The following is a 12,705-nucleotide window of genomic DNA, read 5'->3' on the forward strand; positions in this document are numbered from 1 at the left end:
CTTTTAATTCCACTCCTGAACCTTTCTTTCATTTCCGTCATTGCTTCTTCGATGTACAGATTGAATAGCGGAGGCGGAAGATTACATCCTTGCCTTTCACCCTTTTTAATCCAAGCACTTCTTTCTTGATCGTCCACTCTTCTTATTACCTCTTGGCTTTTGTGCATGTTGTATATTATCCATCTCTCCCTACAGATTATCCCTATTTTTCTGAGAATTTTGAGCATCTTGCACCATTTTACGTTCTCGAACGCTATTTCCAGGACGACAGATCCTATGAATGTGTCTTGATTTTTCTTTAGTCTTGCATCCATTATCAAGCGTAACGTCAGAATTGCCTCTCTGATGCCTTTACCTTCCTACAGCGAAACTGATCGTCATGTAACACAAGCTCAGTTTTCTTTTCCATTCTTCTGTTCATTCTTTTGTCACCAATTTCGATGCATGAGCTGATAAGCTGCTTGTGCGGTAATCCTCGAACTTCTCAGGTCTTGCAGTCTTCGGAATAGTGTTGATGGTATTTTTCCGTAAGTCTGATGGTATATCGCCAGATTCGTATACTCTACACACCAACGTGAATAGTCGTTTTGTTGCCACTCCCCTCTATGATTTTAGGAATTCAGATGGGCTGTTATCTACCACCTCTGCCTTATTTGATCGTAAGTTCTCCAAAACTCTCTTAAATACTGATTCAAATTCTGGATCCCCTATCTCCTCTAAATCACTCCTGTGTCTTCTTCTATCACATTAGACAAATCTTCCCCCTCGTAGTGGCCTTCGTTGTACTTTTTCCACCTATGCGTTCTCACCACTGCATTTAACAGTGGAATTCCCGTTGCATTCTTAATGTTGCCACCTTTCTGTTTCAATGTCACCGAAGATTGTTTCGACTTTTCTACATGCTGAGTCAGTCCTTCCGACAGTCTTTTCTTTTTCGATTTCTTCACATTTTTGAGGCAACCATTTCGTCTTAGCTTTCCTGCACTACCTTTTTATTTGATTGCTCAGCGACTTGTATTTCTGTGTTCCTGTATTTCCCTCAACGTTTTTGTACTTCCTCCTTTCATCAACCAACTGAACCATTTCTTCTGTTACCCATGGTTTCTCCGCAGTTACCTTCTTTGTATCTATGATTTTCTTTCCATCTTTTATGACTGCCCTTTTTAGAGATTTTTATTCCTCTTCAACTGTAGCGCCTACTGAGCTATTTCTTTCTGCTGTATCTTCAGCCTTTCTTTAGAGCTTCAAGTGTACCTCGTCATTCCTTATTATTTCCGTATCCCACTTCTTTGCCGATTGATTCTTCCTGACTTATCTCTTAAGCCTTAGCCAACTCTTCATCACCACTACGTTGTATTTGAGTCTGTATCTGATTTCGGAATCTCTGTGTGACCATGATGAAATCTAAATGAAATCTTCCTGTATCACCCGGCCTTTTCCAGGTGTACTTGTGATTCTTGGACAGAGTATTCGCTATTACTAGCTGAAATTTATTACAGACTTCAATTAATCTTTCTCCTCTCTCGTTGTTTGTTCCAAATCCATATTCGCCTATAACCTTTTCTTCTACTCTTTCCCCTAAAACTGCATTCCAGTCCTCCATTAGTATTAGATTTTTATCTTCCTTTACGTGCTGTATTACCCTTTCAGTTTTCTCATATAATTTCTCTATCTCTTCATCTTCAGCTTGCGATGTTGGCATATATACCTGAATTATCGTTGTCGGTGTCTGTTTGCTGTCGATTCTGAGAAAAACAACCCTATCACTGAACTGTTCACAATTACACACTCTCTGCCCTACTTTTCTATTCATAACAAATCGTACTCCCATTATACCATTTTCCGCTGCTGCTTTTATTACTCTATACTGATCTGAGCAGAAATCCTTTTCTTCTTTCCACTTCACTTCACTCACCTCTACTATATCTAGACTGAGCCTCTGCATTTCCATTTTCGGATTTTCATCTTTCCTACCACATTCAAGCTCCTGACATTCCAATCGCAGAGCGTTATCCTTTGACTGGTTATGGACTCTTTTCCTCATGGTTACCTCCCCCTTGGCATTCCCTTCCCACAGATCCGAATGTGGCACTCTTCCGGAATCTTTTTCCACTGGAGAGATTATCATGACACTTTTTCAATTCGTGGTTAGGTGTCTTTAATGCAGTCGTTTCCATTGCCTTCGGCATCCTCATGCCTTTGATCACTGCTAATTCTTCCAACTTTAGGGGCAGTTTGCCACCCCAAGGACAAGAGAGTGCCCTGAACCTCTGTCTGCTCCTCCGCCATCTTTGACATGCCGTTGACGGAATGAGTATGGCTTCTTATGCCTTAAGTCTTCGGCCGCCAATGTTGATTTTTAATCAACATTGTTTCGAAACAGAGACCGATAACGTTTTGATAACTAATCAAAGGCACTATTCCTACACAATGTGTGCACTTTCTGCCGTATCTATCGTCTCTCTAATCTTCCTCCTATGTCTGCCTGCTTAACTGAGCGGTAACATGTTTGCCTACCATCCATCGGGCCTGGGTTCGATTCCCGGTCGGGTTGGAGATTTTCTCCGCTAGTGGACTGGGTGCTGTGTTGTCCTTATCATCACCGGCACGCAGTCCGACCATTGTGACGTCACCTGAAATAAGACTTGCAACCCAGTGACCGATCTTCCCCGGATGGGGCCACCCGGCCGTCAAGGCCACACGATAATTTCATTTCTTTTGCTTCCTCTTGATAGTAAGATGGTGTTTTGCCAGTACGCAGGCTTCTCGGAATTCTATCTGTTTCCCACTCATCCTGGTGTTCTGCCACCAGTGCCATTATGTGTTGTCTTAGTCGGATATACGAGGGTGAGTCAAATGAAAACATTAAATACTTGTTTAAGTATCATTTATTGTGCAGAAGAGGTACAAAGCTGTATCGCACTTCAACACTATCTCCCCCAACCCCAGTGCAAGTCCTCCAGCGCTTACAAAGTGCTTAAATTCCTTTAGAAATAAAATCGTTTGGTAGTCTGCGCAACCAATCATGCACCACGTGGCGTACCTCTTCATCAGAACGGAACTTCTTTCCTCCCATTGCGTCTTTCACTGCTCCAAACATATGGAAATCACTTGGGGCAAGGTCTGGGTTGCTCGCTCTCTTCGTTTACGGTTGGTGGAAGTGAACCCAGGTTTCGTCCCCAGTAACGACTCTTGCAAGGAAGCCATCACCTTCTGGTTCAAAGCGCCGAAGTAGTTCTTCACAAGCATCAACATGTCGTTCTCTCATTTCAGGAGTCATCTGCCGTGGCACCCATCTTGCAGACACTTTGTGAAACTGGAGCACATCATGCACAGTGTGGTGTGCTGACCCATGACTAATCTGCAAACATGCTGCAATGTCATTCAGTGTCACTCGATGGTTTTCCTTCACTATGGCCTCAACTCCTGCAATGTTCTGTGGAGTCACAACTCGATGTGCCTGACCTGGACGAGGAGCATCTTCCACGTAAGTCACACCATCTGCCAACTTCCTATATCATTCGTAGACTTGCTGCTGTGACAAACATGCACCATCGCACTGAACCTTCATTCGTCGATGAATTTCAATAGGTCTCACACCTTCACTACACAAAAACAGAATAACAGAAAGCTGTTCTTTCCTGGTGCAAGTATGCGACGATATGTGTGCATCTGAACTATGCTGCCACCTACAGGCCATTCTGCACGCTGTTTGAAGCACGCTTACCAACTTACAGGGTAATGGCGGAAAATTTCGATTTGTTATTACAAATTTGAGGTTTTCATTTGACTCACCCTCGCATTTCTCATGTTCAGATGTTCGTGTCCTCATCAGTCGCGCTTTCTCCCCTAGATTCACTACTCGACACTCGCATCCTATTTCATAAACTGCAAAAGCAAGTACCTTGGGTGAGCCGAGAACATCTTTTATTCTGTTGCTGCTTCGAAAAATCGGCTTTTTCACCAGTGAAAAAAAAGTGTAAACAACAATAAAGAATGTCTTAACAACCGTCCTCCTCAACATCAATACCCTATCAGATTACGCTAACAGCCTCTTCCGCCAGTACATAAGAAACAAAACTTTTCCCATTCAGCAGTTTGAAAAAGGACCCTGACTAAGGTCATTTGCAACAGCGGCTACGGCATCGGAGAAATTTTACACATTGACAATGTACCCAGAAGAATTTCATCGACTTGGTAAAAGTTCTCTAATCAGATTTTGCACAAACCTTTGAAGTAAGGTGGCACGGATGCCGGCAGAAGAGAGCTAGGGGTTGCAGGTACCCACCGTGAGGCCGTTGACGAGCCACTCGAGGCTGGGGGCTGGCCGGGCCGGCGCCGAGCTGCAGTTGGCGCTGAGCGTCTCCCCAGGCTGGTAGGACTCGCTGCTCGCCCACACCTGAGGCGCGTCCTGCTGCGGCTCTGGGGCACCAAACACCTGCCGTTACTGGCGCCCACACACCACTCCACTACACAAGTGTAAACAAGGCATGGTACGAGGGGCTACTCGTTTATTAAGGTCCGATCGGTCGCGAAATATAATCCAAAGTGAAAAATCAAAATATTTTATTTGCAATGGTTAACTACACATTTCAGACAATTTTGTACAGAGTCGCTGTGATGTCACGTATCGATACTGCTGTACGGGAGTATTGCAAATTTCACTCCAACACCAACAGCGCCGTGCAGCATCCAGTTGAACCAATGGAGCACACCCGCTGAACTACCCCTACAGCGGCTCTGGACTATGAGCACCCTCTGCCGCTGCAATACAGGACGGCCGACGGTGGCATCCCAGTTGACATGCGCTTGGAGCCACTATGCTACAGTAACTTTGTCTGTGTTTTATCCTTGCAGACACTAAAGTAGCTGGAAATTGTTTCTTGAGGCATTATGTGTAATGATTCATCATACACTTGGAGGAATATAAGTACACTACTGGCCACTAAAATTGCTACACCATGAAGATGACGTGCTACAGACGTGAAATTTAACCGACAGGAAGAAGATGCTGTGATATGTAAATGATTAACTTTTCAGAGCATTCACACAAGGTTGGCGCCGGTGGCGACACCTACAACGAGCTGACATGAGGAAAGTTTCCAACCGATTTCTCATACACAAACAGCAGTTGACTGGCGTTGCCTGGTGAAACGTTGTTGTGATGCCTCGTGTAAGAAGGAGAAATGCGTACCATCACGTTTCCGACTTTAAAGGTCGGATTGTAGCCTATCGCGATTGCGGTTTATCGTATCGCGACATTTCTGCTCGCTTCGGTCGAGATCCAATGCCTGTTAGCCGAATATGTAATCGGTGGGTTCAGGAGGGTAATACGGAACGCCGCGCTGGATCCCAACGGCCTCGTATCACTAGCAGTCGAGACGGCAGGCATCTAATCCGCATGGTTGTAACGGATCGTGCTGCTACGTCTCGATCCCTGCGTCAACAGGTGGGGACGTTTGCATGACAACAACCATCTGCACAAATAGTTCGACGACGTTTCCACCAGAATGGACTATCAGCTCGGAGACCATGGCTGCGGTTGCCCTTGACGCTGCATCACAGGCAGGAGAGCCTGCGAAGGTTTCTCAACAACGAACCTGGGTGCACGAATGGTGAAACGTCATTTTTTAAGATGAATCCAGGTTCCGTTTACACCATCATGATGGTCGCATCAGTGTTTGAGGACATCGCGATTAACGCATAGTGGAAGCGTGTATTTGTCATCGCCATACTGGCGTATCACCTGGCATCATGGTATGGGGTGCCATTGGTTACACGTCTTGGTCACCTCTTGTTCGCACTGACGGCACTTTCAAAAGTGGACATTACATTTCAGATATGTTACGACCCGTGGCTCTACCCTTCATTCGATCCCTATGAAACCCTACATTTCAGCAGGATAATGCACGACCACATGTTGCAGGTCGTGTACGGGCCTTTCTGGATACAGAAAATGTTCGACTGCTGCCCTGGCCAGCACATTCTCCAGATCTCTCACCAACTGAAGAAGTCTGGTCAACGGTGGCCGAGAAAATGGCTCGTCACAATACGCCAGTCACTACTCTTGATGAACTGTGGTATCGTGTTGAAGCTGCATGGGCAGCTGTGCCTGTATACGCCATCCAAGCTCAGTTTGTCTCAATGTCCAGGCTTACCCAGGCCGTTATTACGGGCAGAGGTGGTTGTTCTGGGTACTGATTTCTCAGGATCTATTCACCCAAATTGCGTGAAAATGTAATCACATGTCAGTTCTAGTATAATATATTTGTCCAATGAATACCCGTTTATCATCTGCATTTCTTCTTGGTGTAGCAACTTTAATGGCCAATAGTGTCAATCTTTTGATTGTTGGGCCGCTAGTAATTTCTGCTCTTTTTCAGACTTTTTACTGCGACAGTTACTGCACAATTCCGTAGCCCACCTCTACTTATCATTGCGTACAAAGTCGTACACAAAAGCCGCTGCTTCGACTTTGAGATTTGTCACATCGTTTTACAGACTTTCCAATACCCTCGTCACAGAATGCAGCCGCCTGCGTCTGATCTGCATCTCGTTGTCTGTAGCGAAGTGTTGTCTTCATAGGCAGCACTTCATGTGATCAATGATGAAACCCAGAGGGAGCCACGTCTCGGCTGTTTGCTAAATGATCAGACACGTCCGATCGATAAATCTGCAGGAGCTTTGTGCAGCCGTGAATTGACATGAAGAAGGAAATACTTGACACGGTACATGGGTTGCACTAAATTAGGGGAAATCTCTCAGCAGGAACTTACACTTGGCGAGAGACACTATTTTCTAGTCATCTTTACGTTCCAACTGCGCTCTCAGACGTGAAAAGAGTGACATGTTGCGATGAGCAATCATACTAGAGACACTGCCCAAAACATCTGTGCAAAGCTTCGTCGGATTTGCACTGTGGTTCAATTTCGCAGCCTATCGGACCTAAATAAACGAATAGCCCTCTACACACACTACATACAACATCTCCCCAGAGTGGTTACGATTTGTCACTCAGGCACACTTGGGATAAATTCTACAAGGGATTTGGGACAAAAGCACTTGGTTCTTTGATGATGTTTTGTATACACACTACAAACAGCGTCTCCTCCATCTTGAAGGACACACTTGTGGTCCACTCTTTGACAGCTCCTGCTGACTTCCTATGGTAACAAACAATAGGTACTACTGTAAATTGACTACCACTCTACTACATAAGGGTAAACAATGTATTACAAATTTTATATGTGTGTTACAAACAGTCCCAGCTGGTACAACTTGCTATTTACATGTCCATGAGGCATTTCCTGGTGGGGCTCTGGGGCAAAAACAACGTTACTGGACATACGCTAGCACTCTGCTGTACAAATGGAAACAATGTGTTGTCTTTCCCAGCTGGATGTGCTCGCCCACACCTAAAGTTGATCCTGCTGCTGGTCTGCGACAAAAAACCTGTGATGGTTCTGAGGCTGAGCCACCATGTTACTAACCAAATTCATATTAGGCACTGCATATGTAGTGCATTCAGCAATTACCCTTTCTGGTAATACTCGCTTCACACCCACCCCCGGAGTTTGTCCCTGTAGATGTGAAGCTACGTTGCTCCACAAACATATACATGCCCTTAGCTGGCAGGTCTCGCTCTCTTCGACCATGTAGTAAGCTTCCTGTTGTAGATCTGGAGCGACAAACACCTGTCGTTACTGTAGCTGGACTTCACCCTAACACACGAATGTATACAGTACAGTGCGGGTAAACTACATGCAGCATCTTCCCTGCTGGTAGGTTTCTAACTGCTGGAAGTCAACTAAGGCACTGCCTTCTTTGGCTATAGAGCACTGAATACTAGTCGTTAATGTAGAGCAGCTTTCACTTCGACAAACAAATGTAATTAATGTAGTGTATATGCTCTAGACACAGCTCGTCCTCTGACTGGTAAGCTTCGCAGTTAACAGCAACTCGGCCGCGGCTAATCTGGTTTTGACATTTGGCATTACCCTACTTGACATAGGACATTATTAGAAGGTTTTAAATAGTACTTTTCAGTATTCGGCTTTGCTGTGTATCTGCCTCATAAAAGATCCGACTCCAGTAATTTAGATACCACAATATTATGTAAACGTAAACAATATGTTCTCTATGAACTGGTTATAGCAGACCCTGTGTATGGTAAAGACCACAAATCTTTTGAATGTGGTGGACGCGCCTGGTTGTACCTTGGGCAGCATCTGCTGTAATTTTTCAGAACCCCATCGTTGATTTTAGCATATCGGAAAGGTAAACAACATGTTGTATGCATACTGTGTACGGTACGTTCCACAACTGGTAAGTTTATCGGCTCCTGACACCTGGTGCATGTCTCACTTTGACTCTGTATCACAGAACATTGCTGTGCTATATTACTATAGAAACAGAGGATATTGGTATTGTTTGCACATCCACCATTATGACCCGTTATGTTGCATCTGTGTGTCCTCAAACACGTGCCATTATCATAGCTGCGTTGCCGCACTGCATTTCAATTCTAATCCGTACACTATATGTACACTGTATACACGGCAGAAAAACAGTCACCAACAAACTTTAAGTATATACTGAAAAGAACTAGAAATTTCACTAAAAACAGACAGATGGCTACAAATTATTTCTTGTATTCATAGCATTATACCGTCACCAACATATGGCGTAAGTACTACAGTACTTACATAAAATAAGAATTAAGTTGGATGTTGATGTTTATCTCATGTAATACGAAATGCGTATTTTGTAACAGTATTAGCAACGCTGCTACTACTACTACTACTAATATTAGTAGTAGTAACAGTAGTAGTAATTGTTGTTGTTGCTGTGGTATGTTCTTTTGTTAGCCGATGTAGTAGTGTTTCCGACATAGTATCCAATATATGCTCAAATATTGGTCTTGTTTGAGAGGTACTAAATTGGCAGTACGCACATCATGTTTTACCTGAAAAGTCATTCTAAAAGTGGTACTGGGACGGGTTGTCACATGGTACGATTTTTTTAATGTTTCCGCAAATCTGTTACGTGTTTAAACTGTGGTGGATTTAGGTTCAGTATGACATAAAGAGTGTGACGCAAATGCCTTAAGCTTGTCCTTATCCCAGCGAACAAAGCGAAAGCGAAAAAATGTTTCATATAGAAGTTCTTCCAACAATACCGACGCCCTGTTGACCTGTAAGGTGGGGTCTCATTAACCATTGTAGAGTTTTGTTTCCAAGCTGCTCAGAACAATGACATTCTCGCTGAAATATAATCGGCACAAACATAATTTTCGGCGAATCAGGGCACGATGTCAATCAACTTCGATGACCCACGAAGATTTACGTGGCTTTACCAGAGCTAAAACGGCACCCAGTTGGGTTTACATTTGCACAGGGAGGAGACCAAAGAGCACAAAGTGAGATCGCGTACCAGCATCGCTCACAGCACCAGTTACTTTACAACAGAGAAATGGTAAGGTACGAACATAACATTATAACAAGTAGAATGCTGCGACACATAAACACTTTCTAAACCACTACTACAATACTGGAGTGTGTGACATTATAGTTTATATGTTAAATGGAGCGGGTTGCTAGAAATGGCGTCAGAACAATCCAGATAATTCGAACCAGAAATACTGTGTGTATACGAATTAGCACATAGCTACAAAGTACGCACTTAGAGAACACGACATTGCTTTTAAATGTGTTTCTTGAGAGTTATTAGACGTTTTGCAGAACACTAGTATATTTTTAATATCTAGTTAAATCATGTGCCTCTATCGCCTCGAAGCGGTTAGCCTTGTGGAACACCCAGCAGAAATACCACAGCTCGATATATCCCTATAATACTAGGATGCGTTAAAACGATCTCATTATCGTACTGGTTGAAATAATGTCAGAGTAAAATCCTGACGCATTTAATCAAAAACGCTATGTGTAAAAGAAGTAGTACTGCCATACAAAAATGCGCGCCTGAGGAGGGACAAAGAGATAGGGAGAGTTGTATCGGCGGCGAAAAGTATGTCGCCTACAGAGCAGCCTCCCTTCTGAAGTTAACGTGTGGTATAGAGCCGTGAGCGCAAACACCAGTGCTTGGATTACTGTCGTGACCACACAGCTCGACAACTCAGTAACGACCGATAAACTTGCGCAATTTATACTTAATCGCCTCCGACCAGGTTGTTGTCAGAAGAGTCACTTTTACGATAGTACCCACCTAAGGTAGGGCCATTCCACCAACGTGAAACAGATCCCAACACGTAGGCCCAAATATGTAGATTGTGTTGCAGATAAACACTAAGCACTACCCTCCCATCCGCTCTTTCTTCTGGACCAATAAGCAATGAACACCCCTACCCTAACCATCACTTTTTCAAAACTAGCATTTATCCATGAGCGACCATTTTTTCGACCATACTGCACCCGTAGGTCGAATTAAGGTATGTAATTATAATTACGATATCTACACAAGTAAACCTGCAATATGATTATTAATATTCGAAACGTTACTGTAAGACTTGTGTATTAAATGCAGGAAATGCGAGTATAGCTGCTACTATTGACGTAATTCAGTGTGACCATAAAATCCACAGACACACGCTATACAGCTAGCCCAACTGTTGCATTTACATAGAAAATTATTGATTCTAAAAGCTTTCCTTCGCGTTAATAATGAGTGACATCGCATATTTAGATATGCTTTAATAGTCGGAAGTCAGTGTATTACTACTAACCTGCCTCACGATAATTACTCAAATAACCTTGCAATATCTCTTTATTTTCGATGAATTATTCTGATACAATTCTACGCTTGAATGACGTTTACAATTTTTCTATCTTGATACTTGCAGAATCCATGCGCAAAATAGTTTCATACAATAGCTATGCCATGAACGCATAATTATTCTTTGTAGTACTCTCTCTGGTGGTTGTTAGAAGAAAAAAGCTTCCGAGATTGTCTTCGTGCCAATTAGTCTCAGCTTGGTTTGAAGAAATGTAATCTGAATATTGAGATTTATGGCAAAAGATAACTGAGACGGAATTGTACGATTAAAAGGGAAATATATATATATTGCTCCTTCATACAAAAGTATTTGACATTTGGGAATTAATGATATTCATCGATATATTGCGTAGTTGTTAATCAGAAGAGAACTACCGAAAGACTGGATACGAACCTGCATTTAATAATCCAAGAGCTCCATTACTTCTTCGGAAGGTTAAACTTCATCAAAGCCAGATATCCGCTTGATCTGAGGTTTCCCGACTGATTATACAATGCTCCCAAAATTACGAGGCAATTTATTTGTACAGATTAGCAGACTGCCACAAAGCACGAGCCTGCAGAGAAGAAGAATCATCGCCTGATTTCATCCTAACAAGTAAAATTTCTGAATCATTTTGAATAACTGAGCTATGACTGTGTTTCCTATCATGAATGATTGATTGCTCGAACGAATTGATAATCACGTGGATAGGGGGAAAAATTACAGTGGCGCCAGTGTGACAGGACTCTCTTGGATTGTTATATAATATATGTATTTTTTGTTTCATGAAAACCAACGAGAACGAGAGTTACTAATCTGAAGAGAGATTCGGTGCCCATAGGAAAAGATTGCGGATATCATGAAACGTTTTCAACTATTGGACAACATCGAGACTGCAGAACAAGTCCAGAGAAATATAATTTTTTATCCTGTAGTTAAAATAGTTTGAAATCAATTTAGAAAGAACTTTTTTCCAGATAGTAGTTAGATTGTAGAACTGTATATTGTGCGATTTTCGTATCTGGACACTGAACTTTATACCATCTGTGAAGCAATTTGAAAGTTAAGTGTGCCTACGACAGTAAATTTGAAACTGTATTTAGTGACTAGAACCAGATATTGACAGTTCTTTAATGGTATTGATTAGAGCGGCATTTAAAATGTCATTGAATCAGCAACGAGACGTGCAACAGCCTTCACCTGTTTGCGCAGAAGCAGAGGCCACGGATAGCAATTCTGAGACTGTTGTGACTAGCGGTAGCAATATAAATAATCCCGCTGATTCAGAAAACATTCATACAACAGCTGATCCGAGGGTTGTTGGCACATTAGTTGTTATTATGCAACAGTTGTCTCTATTAGCCGAAGGCCAAGCGTAGGTAAAACGAGACTTATCCGTTATACAAAATGAACTCCAAAATCAATTAGCTGAAATTCAAACAGAATTACAAAATCAATTAAGAGCAACCTTTAACGAACTGGATTAGAGATTAAATACCCAGACACAGGGAATAAAAGAACAGGCAGAAAGGACCGAACAGAATCTTATTGCTCAAATTGAGCAGGTGCGCTACCAATGCCAAGAAAACAATAGTAAATTAAAAGCGGAACAAACCGAATATGTATCCGTCAAAATTGACGCCATACAAAAACAAGTAGAATTGTTTCCTCAAGTAATACAAGCTCAAGAGGACATACAGTGTTCCTTAGCTATGATACCAGAAATTATAGAATCCCAAATAATCTAAAGAAGCAATTTAACATATTGAAGGAAAAACAGCAGACAGTAGAACACAGAATGAATGTACTTGCGGGAAAGTTTTCAGAAATGACATTAGAGCGGCAAAATTTTCGTTCGGAAACGATAGAAGAAACTGTGAAAGTAGCTTTACAGTCAATTTCAGAGAGTTCCGAAGAAAATTTTTTCAACAAAG

At 42.5% G+C, this 12,705-nt stretch overlaps 1 protein-coding gene across 1 annotated transcript in view; it reads right to left on the reverse strand.

The window, feature by feature from the left end:
• LOC126278790 (uncharacterized) overlaps positions 1 to 12,705 on the reverse strand; it is a 669,740-nt gene that overhangs the window by 105,834 nt on the left and 551,201 nt on the right. Inside the window, exon 4 of the mRNA XM_049979067.1 lies at positions 4,289 to 4,422. Within this exon, the coding sequence (XP_049835024.1) occupies positions 4,289 to 4,422 (134 nt within the window). The remainder of the gene's footprint in view (positions 1 to 4,288; positions 4,423 to 12,705) is intronic.

Source organism: Schistocerca gregaria, chromosome 6 (assembly GCF_023897955.1).
Source record: "Schistocerca gregaria isolate iqSchGreg1 chromosome 6, iqSchGreg1.2, whole genome shotgun sequence".
NCBI classification, from domain to species: Eukaryota; Metazoa; Arthropoda; class Insecta; order Orthoptera; family Acrididae; genus Schistocerca; species Schistocerca gregaria.